The 21,323-nt window shown below is 42.4% G+C and overlaps 1 protein-coding gene across 1 annotated transcript; it reads left to right on the top strand.

Moving 5' to 3' along the window:
- Positions 1-4,569: 4,569 nt before the first annotated feature.
- On the top strand, positions 4,570-19,528 carry LOC140467246 (insulin-like growth factor 1). Its single transcript, XM_072563482.1, has 4 exons — positions 4,570-4,656; positions 6,993-7,140; positions 14,043-14,209; positions 17,110-19,528. Exons 1-4 carry the CDS (start codon positions 4,612-4,614, stop codon positions 17,326-17,328), a joined length of 579 nt encoding a protein of 192 aa, XP_072419583.1. The 5' UTR covers positions 4,570-4,611; the 3' UTR covers positions 17,329-19,528.
- The last annotated feature ends 1,795 nt before the right edge of the window (positions 19,529-21,323 follow it).

Raw genomic sequence — 21,323 nt, forward strand, 5'->3', positions numbered from 1 at the left:
GAGAATGGGATGAGGTGTATAGCCAGAGAATGTTTCCTCATGGGGAAATCTAAATCCGGGACAAAGTTTTAGAATAAGAGGTCTCCATTGTCAAAGGAGAGGAAAATTAATATTTTCAGTCAGATGGTTGTTAGAGTTTGGAGGCTGGGTATTTACTTTTTTTTCAGGTGTGAGTTAGATAATTTTTTTGATAGACAAGTGATTCAAAGGCGATGGGGGTGCAGACAAGGGAGTGTAAATAAGACCACACCATACTGGACGTGATCATTGGGCGGCATGGTGGCTCAGTGGTTAGCACTGCTGCCTCACAGTGCCAGGGTGCCAGGTTCGATCCCAGCCTCAGGCAACTGTCTATTTGGAGTTTGCACATTCTCCCCATGTCTGTGTGGGTTTCCTCCCACTGTCCAAGCCAGGTGAATTGGCCATGCTAAATTGTCCATAGTGTTAGATGCATCATTCAGAGGGAAATGGGTCTGAGTGGGTTACTCCTCAGAGGGTTGGTGTGGACTGATTGGGCCGAAGGGCCTGTTTCCACACTGTAGGGAATCTAATCTAATTGTGAATGGTGCAGCAAGCTCAAGGGACCACATGACTTCCCCCTGCTGTGTTCCCATATTGTGACAATCTTGATCTTTCTCCTGCAAAGATTGGGAACTTTGGAGTCCAATTGAACCTCCCAAGATTGGGTTCAGTTGAAGTTTGCAATGTAAGGATAGGGATAAGGAACAAAGGCAGGTCAATGGCCTGGAGGCAGATCAGCAGTGACCAGATAGAACTAGGGGCCACACTATAGGAAGGATGAGCAAACACTGTACCGAGTGCAGAAGAAGTTGAAGAGAATGTTTTCAGGGATGGGAAGCTTCAGTGATGAGGAAATATTGGAGATATTGGGGTTGTTTCCCTTGGAGAGGAGAAGGCTGAGTACAAATTTGATAGAAATGTTTTAAATCATGATCAATCTGGCAGAATAGATAGGGTAATATAGGATCAAGAACCAGAGGTCTCAGTTTTAAAGTGTTTTGCAATTTCAAGATGGGAAAATAATCACGCATGAAGTGGTTTGGATTTAGAATGCAATGCATGGAAGAGTAATGGAGGCAGGTTCAATTGAGGCATTCAGGAGGGCGTTGGATGGTCATTTAAACAGAAACAATGTACAGGGCTATTGGATCGTCATGTTGAGGCTACACAAGATGTTGGTGAGGCCACTTCTGGAGTAGAGTGTCCAGTTCTGTTCGCCCTGTTATCAGAAGGATATTATTAAACTGGAGACAGTTCAGAAAAAGATTTTCTGGGATGTTGCCAGGATTTGAGGGTTTGAGTTATAAGGAGAAGTGGGACTTTTTTTCCTGGATATTAGTAGGTTGAGGGGTGTAGATAAGGCAGGTGCATTTTTCCTAGGGTGAGGGGGCATACTTTCAAGGTGATAGAAGAAAGATTTCAAAAAGACACGAGGGGCAATTTATTTTACACAATGTGTGGTTAGTGTGTGGAATGAACTCCCAGAGGAAGCAGTGGTTACAAAATTTTGAAGATGTTTAGGTAAGTACATGTATAAGAAATGTTTGGAGGGATATGGACCAGGTGTGGGCAGGTGGGACCAGTTTAATCTGGGATTTTGGTTGGATTGAAGGGTCTGTTTCCATGTTATATGACTCAATGACTCTATGTTCAGAGAATGAGTGCAGACACAATGGGCAGAATGGACTATTCTGCATTGTGACAACTCTGTGATTCTGAGTTGCTGAACAGGTTGGAGGAGGTGCTCTGCAATAGGTGAGCTCAGCCAACATAGCAATCGAGGTGAATATTTTTCACTCCCAGAACATTGTCCAGTGAAAATGCCCATGTCTGGATGTTAATAAAACCATATAAAGATCCCCAGATCAAGAGCACAGATTTGGGTCATTTCCTGGCACTCTAAACCCAACCAGGGAAAAAGTGACCTGGAAAGTCAGATTTTTGTTTTGGGCCAATGAAGTCCCTGGGAGTTGGGTCAGGGAGGCTGGATTGACAGTGGAAGCTGTCAGATGCAAAACACAGAAAAATAAATAGCATCCCTGTTGCCCTTGCTGTTCACACTCCTTTCCTGACACACATTCGTTCTGACTCATCCACACCAACTCATGCCATGTGATACCCTACATACTCCGCTATACTTCTTTGCCCAGATACCATGGCCCTTTATAGCCCTATGTTAACTTAATACCAACTCATGCCAACCCAAACCACCCAGCACTCACCCATTGCTTTTACAGTGACATGCCAACTCACCCATTATCCATCATGGAAAGCCTCAGGACCCGTGCAGGGAAAAGGTAAAATAAACTCCTATGAGATAAAGTAATGTGAGAATTACAGGCTTCACACTTTTGAAACAAAGTCTTATTTATAAAAACCTATTTACCAGATATTTATATTCCTTCAAATAAATAAAGCCTTATAACAACGATATTCAATCCCTCATGACAAAAAGCATTAGATTGCCTACTTCCAAATCAAAGCACCTATAACCACCTGTAGCTGTCAATCAAATCATGAAATGACAGACACCCTACTGTGCTAATAAATGGTTGTGAAATCAGTCAGGTCCCGGCATTGAAGTCATAGAACCCTCAGTCTTACGTCAACAGTCAGAGTGAAATAACAAGCAAATAATTTTTGAAATCCTCCAGAAATGTTTTAAAAGCGTTAAAGGGTAGGAGGTGGCTCAGCTTTTCCAGTACTTTGACATAACTGGAAACCCATATTTTTCTCTCTAACTTCTCCACAGCCTTACAGAAGTGGAGGACAAGAACCAGCTCAAGTAGGATGCCTTTCTTGCAAAATGAGCTAGATACACCCAATGGCCTGGCCGTATGTTATGTGATAAACATAGCAAGAAGGAGCCCATTCAGCAGAGGAGAAACATACAGAGAAAGGGGAAGAGTCACTGATGTTTTTATTGTTAGTTGTAGCAGGGAGGATTACTATCAAATGGAAGTGATTTGATAGTTCTTAGACAGTGTAGTCAGTGATTCAGCATTGTAAGAGCTGATGTAAGTATTTTAAGCAATAACATTAGTCATGTATTCAAATAATTTGGAAACAACATTGACTAAACGAGGAACAGTTGATACACTACCAGTGGCATTTTCTTGGAAAAGTGTCATCTCATGTGCACAATCCAAGAAACCTGTGGCTAGTTATCCACTATCTTATGTCCTCCCAAACTCAGGGCTCTGGCATGACCCATCAAAGTTTCCGTGTGTCACGTTTTCTCCTTGAATCAGTTCTGAACCAATACTCTCAAAGGCTCTGAGTCACATCGAGGCTGAGCTCCAGTGACAATGTTCCAGCAACAATCCCGCAGTTCGGTTGAAAGGAGAGTGGCGAATCATCCTGTTATCCTTCGTACATTCCTGTCTTAATTCATGCAACTAAAGAGCAGTTAGAATCACAGAGCTCCCACAGTATTGAAGCAGGGCTTTGAGACTATTAAAGTCCACACCAACCGTCCAAAGAGCATCCACCCCTTACCCTATCCCAGTAGCCCCACATTTCGCATGGCTAATCAACCTAGTCTGCACACAATGGACAATTTAACATGGCTAATCCACATAACCTGCACATCTTTGGGCTGTGGGAGGAAACCAGAGCACCCGGAGGAAACACATGCAGACACAGGGAGAATGTGCGTACTCCACGCAGACTGTTGACCGAGGGTGGAGTTGAACCCTGGTCCTTGGTGCTGTGAGGCAGCAGTGCTCACCACTGAGTCACCGTGCAACAATTAGCATGTGGCTCCTTATTCTCTGTGGAATCTCGCTCTGCTCACCATTGGAGCCATAGTCATTAATATATTAATGGTGACATCACTTCAGAAACAATCATTGGGGAGGTATGGTCAGACATTTCTGGTGTACATAATGAGACGCAGCTCACCTCTTTCTCCTGACAGTTTAACCAATCCATTGTTGTACAATGGTAAGTTGTGAGAGTGAGATTTTGAAGTCCATTCCACCATGGAGTGCATCACAGTTGATCCTGCCTTGATTCTGACATCTCAAAACTGGAGTGCCGGAGACTGAGGGGAGCAGGAATTTGAGTTGCACGAGGCTACTGGGGCCAATTGAGTGCTAATCCGGCCAGCCGTGGAAATGGGAAGCCTCGCGGGTGGTAAAGGTTCATTGCTCACTGAGCTGCTGCAGGACCAACGCGAATCATTTGACAATGTGAGAGTAAGGATGAGGCTAGTGTAGAAAAGAATGACTAAGGGACACAACATCACAAAGTGCTAAAAACTGAATCCACCAAGTGTCTTGTGGGATCTGCCAAGCAGCCGAAGTGCAGCATGATTAAATATGTTGGGTTGATATCAAGATTCGAGAGCTGAAGTCAAATCAAAATGCAGATTGTGTTAATCTAACAGAGGAATGTGAGCATAACCACTATGTTTTTCTTTGCCTAAATTAAACTTTGATAAGTATGTCGAGGTCTCGTGTGGGCGGGTGCAGCTGAGGGAAGGCCCTTCCCCTTGAGCTATAAGAATGAAGGAGTCTGACTTCCACCACATCATCAGCAGGAACTGAAGGATCGCTGTGGGAGGAGAGTCAGACTGCATACGCCACCATGAACCCTACACACAACTCCATCTGCTGCAACTGTGCACTGAAGGTGACCTTCTTTCTATAGCCCTGTCTCAAACTTAGTGCATGTTGTTTAAAATCAACTCGTGGCAGCTGTAATTTTGATAAATCTTGTGGTTTTGGTTGAAAGTCTTGATTTATTTTTGGGAGGTCTTCATTATTTTCTGTCTTATTTCTAAAAAAAAATGTTTGGCTTGAAGCAAATGGGACATCTGACCAGAAACTTTCGTGCTGTCAGAGTGTCATTCCCAAAGTTTAGATTTTACTGGATGTGGAGGACTGATCATAATAGCAAAAAAAAATTGTGGAAAATAAACTTGAAGTGGCTCATGGGAAGAGGGGAGGAACTGGGGGCTGAAGGGAAACACAAGAAAGGAAACACAAGGAAGAGACCGAAAGAAAGAACGCAGGAGGCCAGGGAAGAAGAAAAACAAAGTCACAGAAACTGTGCAAGAGAGAGAGAGAGAGAGGGAGGGAGAAAAAGGCCACAAAAAAGATTAAAGAATGCAAGAAGCCAATCCTGGAAAGAAAATCAGAGAAGATAGACATCCACAGAGTCAGACGGAGTGAAAGAAAGATAAATAGAAGGGGAGACAATGGGAGGGAGAGATAAAAGCAGATAGAAACTAAAAAAAGAGCAATATTGAAGACATTGTTTTTCAAACTCATCCACATCAGCACTTCCTAACTGATTATATTCATATGATTGGAAGTAGGAACTATAGTGCAATGTATCTTGTCAAAGATACTGAGTGGTTGAGGACAAGAAACGAAAACTCTTTCCATCCATTTGACAGAAGCTGTGTTAGAGTGTTTAATTGGTTAAATGTCTGTGTGCTAACTCTCTTACTAGTGGCAAGAGAAATATTTACAGCTGGTTTGGCAGGCAGTCCAGAAGCCAGTGAGTAAGAGAGCTTTCTGAAACTGTAACATATTGCTCGATTTATCAAAAGCGAACAGCCAAACAAATCCCAAAACTGCAAAGAAACTTAAACAGTGTTCAATTTGAGAGAACGAAATGGGTTGAATGGGCAAAACAAAGTTAAAATAGCTATTTGCAGGAGTTGTAACAGTAACCATCTCTGTATATAGCGTGTGTGAAGTCTGTCTATGTTATCTGTTTTGAAAATGTGTAAAGCCTGTATTACAGCCTCTGTATAATCTAGGAACAGTCTGAACAGTCTGCAGAGAATCTGAGTGCAATCATGGAAAGTCTGTCCAGAATCTGTGTACAATTTGTGTTCAGTCTGTATCTATGTACATTTTTATTAAGAAGTGTATATTCTGTAATCTGTATATATCCGGTGAACAGTGCGTGAATAGTTTGTATGAAATCAGTCTGTGTATATTTGTTGCAAAGTCCATAGACAGCTGTGAACACTCAATATACCAAATGTGTATTGCGTGTATTATGTTAAACCTGTCTACTCTCTACCCATGTGCAGTCTACGTATAGTTGTAACTTGTAACTCTGTGCGTCTATTTATATATAATCTCCTCCTGTGGCTGTTTGTGTGTACGAACCTATTTTGTGAAGGTATGTGTTACAAATCCCCCTGTGTATATGACCTCCCCCTGTGGCTGTGCGCACACTATCCCATTCTATAACTGCACCATCCCATCCCATTCTGTGCTAAAACAAAACAGAAAATGCTTGAGAAACTCAGCAGGTCTGGAGACAGAAAACAAAGTTAATGCTTCGAGTCCAGTGTGATTTCTTCTGACCTCACCCTGTTCCTGTGTGTAAATTCTCCCCCCTTCTGACTGTGTATAAACTATCCCTTCCTATGACTGTGTGTACACCATCCTACCCTGTGACTGCATGTACCTGTGTGTACATCATTCTACTCTGTGAGTCTGTCAGGTGCTCAGCAAAAGGTTATAATTAATTAATACTTCTGCATGTCAGGAGTGGATTTCCTTATGGAGAACATCCAAGCACGTTACAACATCTTACACGAGCCTGGGTCATTATCAGGAATCCCCTGCTTGTGTTAATGGACTCTGGGACCACTGTTTCGTATTTGGAGTCCTTGCCCAAGGGATGGGTTTGGGCAGCAGGGAGACCACTGAGATTAATGTTAACAAGCTGACCACCAGCCTGGCACCGGCGCAGCTGATGGGACTATTCTGATAAGAGGCTATCAGGATTTTGTAATGTTAACCCTGTCTCTGTCTGCATGAGCGTTCACAGCGGCTCGCTCATTGTTATTTTGGTATGAGCTGAGCCCTTTTGGCCAATCCTAGTTGTGTGGGCAGCCATATTACTGGTGTCTTTAAATAAAAGCTGATCATGGGGTGGGGGACTAAATTGAAAACATTGAACGTTCCCTCAGTGAGTCTCTTTGTTTCCAATCTGTATAGGTCCATGCACTGACTCACTTCTGGATGCTGTACCCTCTGCTGTGCCTTGTCGCTGTGCCACAGTGGGCAGTGGTTGCTGAGACTCTCTGTGGCTCGGAGCTGGTGGATACACTCCAGTTTGTATGTGGTGATCGGGGTTTTTATTTCAGTAAGTTTCTGGTTAACACCGTTTAATTTGGACGCGTGTCTTCAATTTCAACCCCGCCTTACATTCATTGAAATTAATGTGTACACTTCTACAGACCGCAGGAAAGCATGCTAGAAAATATTTTTCCCACTTTGCGGGTTACTCATTTGGCTGCGAAATTGTCGCTTTTGATATCTGTGCCCCTTAGGGCTTCACATTTAAAGAAGTCACCTGGAAAAGTTGGCACAGTGGCCCAGTGGCTAGCACAATTGCCCCACACCACCAGGAATCAGGGTTCGATTCTAGCCTTGGGCCACAGTCCGTGTGGAGTTTGTACATTCTCCCATGTCTGTGCAAGTTTCCTTTGGGTGTTACAGTGTCTTCCCTTGGTCCAAAAATGTGAAGGTTAGGTGGATTGGCTAAATTGCTCTATTGTATCCAGGGGTATGTGGGTTGGGTGGACTAGCCATGGGAAATGCAGGGTTACAGGGATAGGGTAGGGGGATGGGATACACTTTGGAGGGGTGGTGTGAACATGATGGGCTGAATGGCCTGCTTCCACACTGTGGGAATTCTAAAAGTCAAAACCTCATAAAATCTGACGCCATATTAGCAGAAGTAGGCTATTTGGCTCCTCAAGCCTGCTCTGTCATTTAATATGTCCATGGCTGATCTGAATGTGACCTCAGACCTATATTTCTGCTGACCCTTGATAACCACTGCCTCACTTGTAAATCAAATATTTTTCTAACTCAACCTTGAATATACTCAGTGACCCAGATTCTATTGACTTCTGGGTCAAGTATTTCAACTCCCTGAGAGAAGAAATTCCTCCTCATCTCCATCTTAAAGTGGAGACTCCTAATTCTGAAACTATCCCATGGCTTTAGATGAGGACAAACGCTTTCTCAGCATCCACTCTGTCGATACCCCACAGAGTCTTAATTATCTTATTGGGATTACCTCTCACTCTTCTAGGCTCCAAAGAGTCTCACCCCAATCTGCTCAACCTATCCTCGTTAGAACAAATCCCACCCATCCCAGGAAACAACTTAGTGTACCTTTTTATGAATTCTTAAGAAGTCCTTAAGTTAGGAGACCAAACGTATACACAGTAGGCAAGGATGGCATCCCCAATGCCCTGTACAGATGTAGTAAAGCCCATACTCCGTAAATCCATCTGCCTTCCTAATTATTTTTTCCCAATGACTAAACTAATCCTAGTATTTTTGAAAGCTCTTTACATACTCCTGGCAAATTACTTTCAACAAATTTGGCTACAATACAGTCAATTCCTTCATCCAACTCACTGATTTTCTTTCTTCACTCATGGGATTAGGAATCCCTAATTGCACACAGATACAACTGAGTGGCTTGCTGGATCCATTCCAGAGGGCAGTTAAGAGTTAACCACATTGCTGTATATTTGGAATCCGTGGACAGGCCCTAGAGGCCGTTAGTGAACCAGATGGATTTTTGCACTAATCATTTCAAGGTCATCATTAGATTCTATGTTCAAGTTTTTTTTTATTGTTTTCAAATTCTACAGTACATTACCTGGGCTCTGGATTACTTGTCTAACAACATTACCACTAAGCCATCAGCTTTCTCACTGACTGCAAAGAGTTAAGGTTCCTGTGGTACCCTATTAGTTACAATTTGCTGTCCTGAAAATGACCTATTAACCCCAACTGTCTATTACCTGTTAGTTAGACAGTCCTATTTGCACACTTGTCTATTACCCCCAACACTATGAGCTTATATCCTATGCAGTAGCCTTTAGTATTGGCACCTTATTGACTTCCAAATACAGTACTGATCCCCCTTTATCTACCCTGCATGTCACACCTGCAAAGAACACTAATAAATCTATCAAACATTTCATTTTTAAAAAGCCCTTTCTCAAAACCATGTGGACTCTGCCTGATTGTGTTATGACTTCCTAAATTTCCTGTTATCACCTTCTTAGTATGCTAGGTGCAAGGATTCAGACCATCAGATCCAGGGGTGTTGTTAGCCTTTTGTCCCATTAACTTTCCTAATAATTTTTTTCTCTCTCTTTTACCTTGTTATTTTCCACTCTTCATGGGATGTGTTCTCCAAACGGTGAAGATAGATATAAAGTACTAATCAAAGTCTGCATCATTTCTTTGTTTTCCCAATATTAATAACCAAGTCTCAACTCCTAAGAGACCCACACTTATTTTAGATACTCTCTTCCTTTTTATACAAAGTTTTATAGTCAGCTGCCAAGCCAATGTGGATCAAGTGAATTCTCAATGAAAACCTATCCTTACTGAGATTACTTATATTATGCTTTTCACAGTCTCAAAGAAACTCACAGCAATGGAGTACTTTTAAAATATAGTCACTGTTGTAGTGCAGAAAACATGATTCCTATTAACACAAAGCAATAGACCATCCAACAGCAATGTGATAATGGGCATTTAATCTAGTTAGAGACAGGCATTAAGAAAAATACCGACCAGCACACTGGGAAAAATATCTTCCTTCCTCTTTCTTGAGTGGTGCTTTAAGGTATTTTACATTCACCTGAGTCGGCTGAAGGGACCTTTATTCAATGCTCTTTTCTGATGATGCAGTACTATACTGGAGTATCAGCCTTAATTGGTGTTCAGGTCTGTCAAGTTGACCCTCAATTATTAACCTGGTGCTAAGAATGATAGTGGAATGATAGTGGAATGATAGTGATAGTGGAATTATCACTGGATTGTTAATCCAGAGACTCAGGTCATGTTCTGGGCACCTGGGATCAACTCCTGCCATGGCAGGTGATAAAATTTGAATTCAATAAATATCTGGCATTAAGAGTCAAATGATGACCATGAATCTATTACCAATTGTTGGAGAAAACCCATCTGGTTCACTAATACCCTTTGGCAAGGAAACTGCCATCTTTACCCGTTCTGGCCCGCTTGTGACTCCAGACGCACAGCAATGTTTTTGACTCTTAACCAGGGTAACTAGTGACAGGCAATATATGCTGACCCAGTGACACCCCAAACGAGTTTAAAAAAAGATAGCCAGCTCAATCTGTGCTGTGATGCCCTCCCAACGTTTGGATCATATTCACTCCAGCTTCCACTGGGATCGCAACATTGACTGTCAGAAATCTGAAATCTAAATAGAAAATTTCAGTAACTCACAAGAGGCCAATGATTGCAATTTTGATCAGGACTCAATGACTGTGTGAATAGGGAACGTGGGAGGGAATTGTAGCTTCTGGAATTGGTGAGGAAATTTGGAAAGCACAGTACTGCCCTCCATGATGCTGTGTAGAATGGGGGGGTTAATCTGCTAGCCCCCTCTCTTGACAAAGTTCAGAAATAACTTCTCCTCGGGGGTTCAAAGTCATTTCTGGCCACATGCTCATCTGATTGCATGGTAGAACTGACTCTGAGGGGAAACGGCCTCTTTGTGTCTTTATGTAGCTCTTAACAATGACTGTCACCACTGTGACAAAAAAAATTCACACTGGCTGTCTTCCCAGTAAACATTCCCTATGCACTCTTGCTTGCACATCACTCCAGTCAGACTCTGCATGGTTGACCTCAATGCCTTATGAAATGTCCCAGGAAAAGGCTTTCTTGTCCAAGTAATTACTTGGCAATATGGCATCTATTGAGAAGCATTTACAGCAGTGGGTCTGACATTCCACTATTGTAGGAACACACCATGTGATGTGTCCTGGTTTGCTGTGTGCAATCTGTATTCCCAGATGCTATCATTCATCTGCTAACAGTTCTGGGAGCTGTACTTCTGAGTCAGTCCTCAGAATAAGATTTGTATTGTGGGTTTCTAAGCAATGATTAAGTTATAAGAAGGACTGGGTCCTCCCCACAGTGAGTTATTGGATTGTTTCACCCACAGTCTGAAATTTTACCAGCTTCTGTCAAGGAACCACATGTAAACGAACAATATGTTAGAATTGTTCCAAGCATATAGGAGTCAGTGCAGTTATTGTTTCAGGACCAGGGCCTCCTTCTTATTTCCTGCAAGGAGACTCCACGTGGAACAAACTCAGCATGAAAGCACTTTAAAGCAGATGCTGGGCTCAAAGCCAGATTTAAACTGCACCTCTTTTTGTATCTAATTCAGCCCAGTTTGTGCAAAGATCATGTGACATATGACTTGAATTCATTCAAAACAGTGTACATCAAAATAAAACTGAAGTGTAAGCATTGGCTAATGGAGGTGGGAAAACCAGTAATCCAGCACCATTACTGAGACTTGCCCTTTTCCACATTGAACAGCTCAGAAACATCACTACTCCTTCTCAATTCAGCTCTTCCTATCGGACTTCATCCTTTAGCACTCTGTTCCTACCTGCATGTTGATATGTATCCTTCCTCATTGAAAGAATAGTCAATTAATCTTTACACACTTACAAGGGAGCCCACTCTTCCTCTGCAATATCAATGTCATCAACAATGCTGCTTCCCTCTCTTGTCTGGAATTGTAAATATTTATCTATTTCGTTTCTAATTTCCACTCCACTCTCACCTCTCCCTGGTCAATCACTGACTTCTCTTTTCCCTTGCTCGCCATCTCTGTTTCCATTTCTGGGCCACTGATATCCACTATAAACCCACTGACTCTCACAGTTACCTCAACTGTACATCCTCATGCTTCCTGTAAAGACTCTATTCCATTCTCCCATTTCCTCCATCACTGTTGCATCTGTTCTGATGATACCAGCTTCTACAAGAGGGCCTCCAGAATGCCCACCTTCCTCCTCAACCGGGGATTCTCCACTACTGTGGTTGACAGGATCTCAGCTGTGTCCAACCCATCTACAGTACATCAGCCCTCACTACTTCACTTCCCTCCCACAACAGCAATAGGGCGCCCCCTGTCCTTACCTACCATCCCACCAGCAACCACATCCAGAGAAGCATTAGCCTCCATTTCCACCACCTTCAGCAGAATGCCATCATCAGACACATATTCTCCTCCCTTCCTTGGGCAGCCTTCCGCAGGAGCCATGGCCTCCAGACACCCTGATCCAGTCCTGCTCTGCCCCCAACAGCATCACAGCACCTTCCCATGCAATTGCAGAAGATGTAACACCTACCCATTTACTTCGTCTCCCCTCACCATCCATGGCCCCAGACATACTTTCCAAGTAAAGGAGCAATTTAACTGATTTCACTCAATCTAGACTGGTGTATTATCTGCTCACAATCTGTTGGCCTCTAAACTGAGAGAGGATAGCTAGACTGCGCGACTATTTTGCAAAACATCTACATTCTGTTGGTAAAATGACCCTGAGTTTTCAGGGTGGTCTGCCACTTCAATACATCACTATGTTCCTTGGCCAACATCTCTGTCTCAGACTTGCTGCTCCAATGAAGCTCAGTGCAAGCTAGTAGAACAGGTCTCTTAAGTATGTTTTGCACTAGATCAGAATTTCTTCTAATAATATGCATTGTCATTACTTCTTCTCCTTTTAACCAACAATGCAATGTTACAGTCCTTCAATTCTCAGCAGTGTGTGGTCAGAGAGGATCATGGTCATTGCTTCTACACGTTTCCTTGTTTCCAATAACAGCCTTGAATACATTTCATCTAGGCCTGTGACTTATCCACTTTCAAGCTAACTACCTCCTATATCCAATATTTCACCCTCCTTTTTAATGAAAAGGTCTGCTTCAATTACTCTTTAGTGAAAACAAATACAAAATATTTGTATGTTCGCATATTCTCCCTTCCCATATAGGTTATCTTTCTGTCAATGGCCCTAATCCTTCCTGAACTATCTTCTTGCTCTTTATATATTTATTAAAAAAAGACTTGAGTTTTCCTTGATTTTAATTGCCAATGCTTTTCTCTTGTTTTCTGCATTCTCCAAACTCTCTAAGGTCCTCTTGGCCTTCTGCAGTGTTGAGCCGTTGTCATCTGAGCTAAACTTTCCTCCTTTTCTATTCCCCAATCACGATGTTCTTTCACTCCTGGGCGGTCCGGAATTGAGAATCACTCTCTTTTTCTTTCTGGGCACATGTTTCTCCAGAAATCCCTCTATCTCCTCCTTAAGTCATTCCCATTGCTAAAACTTTCTTCAAGTAGATATGTCAAGTCTACTTTCGAGCCTCCATGGAGGCCAGGATCTCTTCACTAAATCGTCCTTTATTTACATGTGAACAGTTCTTGATTCTAGTACAGTCTCATCCAGAGTCGGTACCAAAGTGCGAGAATTGTTGACACCTCTGTTTATTTCTTTTTGTGTGTGCGCAGGCACTCCTGTTTATATCTGTCAGCCAGGGTTCCCTGATTGGACCAGGTTAACAGCACCAATCAGGGAGCTCAGATTTTATCTGGTCCAGCTGGCTGACCTTGTTGTGGTCACTATATTTACTTTTCCTTCCTGATCTATCTTTATCTTTTTTGATCATGCCTCTGAATCTAACTGAATGATAATCATAATTAATCAATCTAATTGTTACCAAATTTGCTCACTGTAGGCCTCTTGTTTTACATTAGTGTTAAATGTCTTCACTTCCTCAGCAGTGACATTATTGCGGTCTGTTCCAGTAACCTGGATCAGAATGGCCTGGTTCTATAAACACTTGGAACAGACTGATTTTTAAAATGTACTCATTCACAGGATGAGTGCGTTACTGGCTAGGCCAGCATTTAATGTCTATCCCCAATTACCCAGAAGTCAGTAAAGAGTCAACCACACTGCTGTGGATCTGGAGTCACATGTAGGCCAGACCAGGAAAACGTGGTAATTTCCTTCCCTTAAGGACATTCGTGAACCAGATGACACTGATGACATTGGGAACTGGTTAGTCAGGATATTATGTTAACTCAGTGCAATTTAAAACCTCAAAGAATATTTTGTGAGAAAAACATGTGTTGTTATTCAGTGCCAGCAAAAACTGTAACCTTCTGCTCTCCAGGTAAAAGTTCTTCATACATAAAGTACAAATACAGCATAAAGAGGCAGAGTAAAGGCATTGTGGAGGAATGCTGCTTTCGGAGTTGTGACTTGCAGTTATTGGAGTCGTACTGTGCCACTCCCCGGACATCGCGATCTGTACCACCTTTAACCACCGTCAAGCCCCAGGTAAGGAGACTAGTTTCCATGAGGAGGTGCCGCATGGTTTCCCTTAGCGAAACCAAGCGCTGAGATTTACAGTTAATGGTTAAATGGGTGATCAAACAGATGTAAAGTCGAATATATGGGTCCAGGGCTTCCTCAGAATAGAGAGGAAGGAGGGAATGGTGACTGAGCAGTGGGGATCCTGGGAGGGGACAGTGATGGAGCAGAGACAATTCCGGGAGTAGATGGTGATCGAGCAGAAATGATCCTGCGAAGGTATGGTGTCCAAGCAGGGAGATTTCTGGGAGAAGATGATGACTGAGCAGACAGATTCCTGGGAGGCTCTCTTGGGAATTTTGCCACCTGCACAGTAGGACATGACAGGGAGTCCCCCCCATTTTGCTCATATTTGTCAGCCTGTGGTTTCTATTTACTTGACAGAAGCAGGGAACATTGTGCATTTTGTGTCACTAATTGCTAACCTTTGTTGCAATTGACATGTATGCTAACAATGGTGGCACCACTGGTTGCACTATTAGTTTAAAAGGCAGTTTGTCATAGTTACAGAGCTTGTTAAGGGTAAATAAGGGTTCCATTTGTCTGCCACTGGGGTGTTGAGTGGGGATTGAGTGAGTGGTACTGGGAAAGGATGGGTGGGGTGAGTATAGATGGAGGTTAAGTTAGAACAGTGGTCAAGAAGAAGTGAATTGGGGTAGTTGGGAGGTGTCCATCTCTGAGGGCACTTTATAAACCCTTCTACACTCTGTGAACATTTACATTTCTACCTGTCAGGACAAGGCACTGATTCCATTTGAACACAGCCCAGGCAAGATGCAAATGAATAGCATTTATTTATTTAAGGAGTAGCAAAGACATGAGGGAGGAAACAGTAAGAAGAGTGAAGTAAAGAGGATTGGCCCAACTCATCTGTGCTGTAAACACAACATAATATGCCTGGAGCTTTTATCACATGACATCCTGTTTTTAGATGTCTGCTATCATTTGCCACCCTATGGCTACCTGATACATCCATTCCTGTGACATCTCCATGAACTAACCAAGCAGATAGTGAAGATGCCTTTTGAAATGAAAATATTCAAAGAAGCTAAAATCAAAAGTGCCCCCCGTAAACTTGCTTCCAATGCAATGAATAATGATCAAGGGTCTCTCCCTCATATTTTGTCAAATAGTCAATAAACTGTAAGGACTACATGTTTAGTAGTGAGTGCAAAATCAGAAATGTTTTGTGTTGATTCTAAACCGGCAGATGAAGTACAACATGATACAGGGCTTAATGCATTATTCATGCTCTACAGTCCAGACCTATAGCACTGAAACAGTGCAGTCATTGCACTGGCATAACCTGCAGTTTGTACTCCATATAAACGTGCTCCTCCTGCACTCCTCATTTATTTCAATTTTGCCCATCTTCCCTGGCCCCCTCCTCTTGCTTCAGATCTTCCTGTGAATGTACTAATGATTGTGACACTGCAACTCCTTGTGAAGAAATTCCTCCTATATTATTTTATTTGATGGGTTGGTCACTACCTATCCATGCCCACTGGTTCCAACCTTGCTTACAAATGAGAAGAGTTACTCCAAGTCCATCTTCGCGAATCTTTTCCTAATGTCCAAGATCTTGATCGGATTTCCACCTGGTCTTACTAACATAAGAACGAGAAGCAGGAGGAAGCCATCTGGCCCCTTGAGCCTTCTCTGCAATTCAATAAGTTGGTCTTTTTTTGTGGACTCAGATCCACTTAACCCCTGGTCACCATAACCCTTCATCCTTTACAGTTCAAAAATCCGACAATCTTTGTGTTAAAAACATTCAATCAATAGACTCAACTGCTTCACTGGGCAGAGAATTCCACAGATTCACGACCTGTTGGGTGAAGAAGTTCCTCCTCAACTCAGTTCGAAATCTGCTCCCCTTTATTTTGAGGCTGTGCTGCCTAGTTCTCACTTCACCCGGCCAGTGGAAACAACCTCCCTGCTTCTGTCGTATCTATTCCCTTCATCATTTTATATGTTTCTATCAGAATCATCCCTCATTCTACTAAATTCCAACAAGTATAGCCCCAGGCTACTCAATCTCTCCTTATAAGCTAACCGTCTCAACTCCAGAATCAACCCAGTGAACTTTCTCTGCACTGCCAGTACATCCTTTCTAGAAATAATAAACATAATAAAAGAAAGTGCTGGAGAAGCTCAGCAGGTCTGGCGGCATTTGTGGTGAGAGAAACAAGCGTTAATATTTTGAACAATCATACTGGATTGGAAAGGTTAGCTCTGATTCTCACTCCACAGACCCACTGACTTTCTCCAGCACTTTTTCTGCTTTTGCTCCTCATGGTCTTGCCATTCCCAGAGAAATTTATTCAAGTTTGTTCAATCTTTCCTGATCATTGTATCCTCTGAATTCTGAATGTCACTGTAAAATCTACCATGCGCTTCCTCAAGTGAAAGAAAGGGTGATAGGACATAGAACAGAGAACATCGAACACAGAACATATAACATACAACAATACAGCACAGAACAGGCCCTTCGGCCCACAATGTTGTGCCGAATATTTGTCCTAGCTTAAGCACCCATCCATGTACCTATCCAATTGCCGCTTAAAGGTCATCAATGATTCTGACTCTGCCACTCCACAGGCAGCGCATTCCATGCCCCCACCACTCTCTGGGTAAAGAACCTACCCCTGACATCCCCCCTATACCTTCCACCCTTCACCATGTTCTTCTTTGGGACTTTGTGTCAAGTCAGATTGTTTAAAAGAGTTGGCTGTTGGGAACTGACTCTGTAGGGATGTCTGTGTGAGTTCCTGACTCCCATCCTCTACTAATGCAGCCATCACCTTAGCTCATACCTGATTACTGTTCTTTGAACAACCTTCTGATAGAATTTTGCTTTGTTCCAGGTTGAAATTTTAAATAACTCATATAAAGAGACGTCCAAGTCTGCCAAGTGGATTTCCAAATTACTGGGGCATAAAACAATGGTGGAAAGCAGACCCTCTGTGAGAAGCCAACATGAAATGCAAGACCTGAGTCCATTCCAGAGTCAAACACCTTTGATGGCACTGTTGAGCAAGTCACCAAAGAAATTTCCAGAACTTCAGATAACAAACTCGCGATAGTACTAAGGAAGGAGAGAAGGCAGGATGCACTAGATTCCACTGCCCTTTCTTGTTCAATGTTACTGTGAATTCAACACTAGTGTTGAAACTTGGAATGGAGAATGGAGTTGGAATGAACCAATGCCTCTTCTTTCATTGAAACATTTTGCTCTTCACTCTATCTCAAGCTGTTTCCCCATTCTCTTCAGCCACCACCTACCCCCACAACCTCACATTCGTAACACCTAGTCTAAGTTGAATGCTAGACTTAACCACCTGGAAAAAATATCCCTCGTAAATTCTACAATGCAAGGGACAGAGAAATTTCAAACTGTTCACTGTCAAATTGCCCTCAGTAAATACAGTATTCTTTATGGGCTCCTTATTTAAAGAACAGTGAAGAAATTCAGACCAAATGTAATATCACACATGAGCTCACTGAGAATCTCAAAACTAAACACAAGAGAATTACGTCTCCACAAGCATCAACAAGAACCAAGCAAGCAGAGAACAGCATCAAGGAACAGGAGCTTGGCCCTGGTCATCCTGTGCTGTGACCGTGGGCCCGAACAGAGACAGTTAGTTTATGAAGATGGACTGGAATGGTAGAATGCTGTGAATGAAAAATCCCTCTCCCAATTTCTGCACTGTTCAAGTGACTGAATGCCGATTATTCAAGAGGCTGGTGTGAATACATTTGCGATGGGCACCATTCTCCAGACCTACTCATCTGTCCAAGTCAGGAGCAAAATGAAATTGAAGGAAGTGCCCCATTGGACAGTTTTGCAAAGACTATTAAGTGCACCTTATTTAATATTGACAGTTCTGAAAATGTTACCTGCCATTGGTTGATGTCAGCGGGTGGTATTGATGTTGATTGTGTCTATAATGTCAAACTTCCTGCTCATATATTTAATGCCTGTTGAATTATTTGTATGTACTCCATTGTAATTTCTCCAGTATCATGTACCAGCATTACACTTCAGTATTACCCTACTACATTACGTTTAAGCGTGACATTACTATAATGCATTAATGTTATGTTACGCGGCATTATGTCACTCTCCCATTCATCCTCAATATTCCTGATAGGTACTTTATAATCCACAACATTTCCTCACCTTTCCATTTGCAAGGATAAAAGATCAATACCATTGGTCCATGATTGCTTGGTCATAGCTGTCGATGATATCATGGAATTGAGGTTCCAAAATGCTTTTATCTAGATCAATCAACTCATTAAACCATCATTTTCCTTGGCAGCAATTCTATCTAGCACTATCTCAGGCTGAACCAGTTCAGAGTCTCAGCATCCTCTTTCACTGGGACCTCTGACCCCATATTCTCACCAAGATGTTCATCTCTGTAATATCACCTTGTTTCTGCTGCGGTCTCAGTTCCATCAGCTGCTGAAACTCTCATCACTGTTTTCTTTTGTCAGCTTCAATTGCATGGAGCTCCCTCCCTAATCCTCTCCATCTCTCTCTCATAGTCTTTCCTCCATTTTGACTCACTTTGAAATCTACCTCTTCGGTGAAGTTTTTGCTCACATTTTTCTATTTTTTATAGCTTAACCACAGTTTGTGCTCCTGTTAACAAAATGGGACATTTCACAAGGTCAAAGGCAATGTATGAATACAAACTGTTGTGAGAACCTTGGCAAAAATGCCACAATGTAGAGAGGGGAAATTGACACTGACTGAGTTAGACATTTTTCTAATAACTCCACTGTCAATCATTTTGTCACCATAAAACATCAGGAGAACAAAGGTGTTGGTGCTCATTTTGAGTACGGATTGCATAGAGATTATGACCCAGAAAAAGACACCTTGGCTCAACCAGTCATTTCCTGCCCCTCTTTGTCATTAAGGAGTCCCAACTGCATTTAGAGGCCTATTTCCTACCCAACAACTGAGTGGGCCCATTTCTATCAATAAAGTGGAGATAATACCTCCTGGAAAAAAAAACAGGGAGCTGATCTCTTCAAAATATTTCTATGATTTCACTGGGAGGAGAGAACATGGAGATTCTTCCTGTCTTTTCACGATGTCACAAGCATAGAACAGCCAATGAAAATGTTCTGTACCTTTGTGATGGTCTTCGAGTTTGTGATGAATGAGTTTGTCATGTTCTACTGTGATTTATTTATAATTCTTTACGCTTTTTGTGAAATCAATGCATTATACTTCAGCAGCAAGCTGGAACTGGTTTCGAATTTTTATTGGACAGAAAATAAATCTCTACAGCATTTAACAAAGTGAGAATGGTGGTGTGTTGCCAACCTAATTGGATATCCAAATATTGCCTTTGCTTTATTTTGGAGACAGAAATTTTGCACCATAATATCTCCGTGGGAATTATTTTACATACGGTTGCAGTGAGACAATGGGCTGGAGGTGCACCCTGCAAAAACTGACTCATAAAGAAGAGTCTGATTCACTCCCAATAAGATCATACAATATAGGAACCAAAGAAGGTCATTCAGCCCATCTGGTCTGCTCCGCCATTCAATGAGATATGGTTAATCTGATAATCCTCATCTCCACTTTCCTGCTTTTACTCATAACCCTTGATTCCCCACCTGATTAAAAATCTCTCTCTCTCAGCCATGGTGTACTTAACCATCCAATCCCAATAGCCCTCCACAGTACAGAGCTCCACAGATTCACTGCCCTCTGAGAGAAGAAATTCCTCCTCATCTCTGTCTTCAATATGTGACCCTTATTCTGAGATGATGCCCTCTGGACCTGAACTCTCCCACAAGGGGAAGTCACCCCTCTACATCTATTCATTCAAATCCTGGAAGAAACAAGGTTTCATGAAGGTCACCTCTCATTCTTCTATCCTTTTGATTTGATTTGATTTATTATTGTCACATGTACCTAGGTACAGTGAAAAGCTTTGTTCTGTATGCAGTACAGATCACAACATACAAAGATCATAGGGTGATTGAACAGAGTGAGGAATACAGCATACAGCTGCAGAGAAGGTGCACAAAAAGCAAGATCAATGTTAGATTTGAAATTTGAGAGGTCCATTCAGAAGTCTAATAACAGCGAGGAAGAAGCTTTTACTGAACATGTTGGTGTGTTTGTACTTCCAAAGAGTATCAGTCCAACCTACTCTGCCTGTCCTCAGAAGGCAGTCCCTTCATGGCTGGGATCAACCTATTGAATCTTCTGTGGACGGCCTTCAATGCCAACATATCTTTCCTTGGTTAAGGGCACAAAACAGTTCACAGTAGCCAAGCTGTGATCTGACTGGTGCCAAGTACAGGTTTAACAAACCTGCCTACTTTTATTTTCTGATCTGTGAAGGAAGGAGCAGGATGTTTCACAGATGGCTCTGCATTCGACATCACTCCTAGTGAGGGTGTTCGGTTCTGCTGCATGTTGATTGGCTAATGTATTTTGTCTTATTTGTTCATGGAATGTGGGCATCCCTGTCTAAGCTGGAAATTACTGCCCGTCCCTCATCGGCCAGAGCACAGTTAAAATGCAACCACATTGTTCAGGGTGTGGAGTCACATATAGGCTGAGCAGAATTCCTAATGGACATTTGTGAACCAGATGGGTTTTTGTGAGAATTGACAGAGGTAACATGATTGCCATTTGGTCAGCTCTCTGATCCAATTTGTTATTGAATTCAAATTTCACCATCTGTTGTGGTAAGATTCAAACCCATGTGGCCTGGGTTCTGGATTACTCATCCAGTGATATCATCACTCCTGGCTCAAGGGATTTGGGATAGTGTGGGAAAGTATATGACCAGCTATGATCTAACTGGATAGTGTGGCAGGCTTGATAGGCTGAATGGCTTTCTCCTTTTCCTGTGGGAGAGGTCTTTCAGGAGCATTGGTGCCTGCAGCAGACAATGGCATCAGTGGAGTAGAGAAACCTGAGAGGGAGGAGACTGATAGGGAAAGGGATAGGACGGAGAAGATGTACCTCTGACTATGAATCTCAAACACAAAGCAGGAAGTTCCTCAACGTGTATACTGCAGAGGCTGATTGAGC

This window comes from Chiloscyllium punctatum, chromosome 45 (assembly GCF_047496795.1).
Source record: "Chiloscyllium punctatum isolate Juve2018m chromosome 45, sChiPun1.3, whole genome shotgun sequence".
In the NCBI taxonomy this organism is placed as follows: Eukaryota; Metazoa; Chordata; class Chondrichthyes; order Orectolobiformes; family Hemiscylliidae; genus Chiloscyllium; species Chiloscyllium punctatum.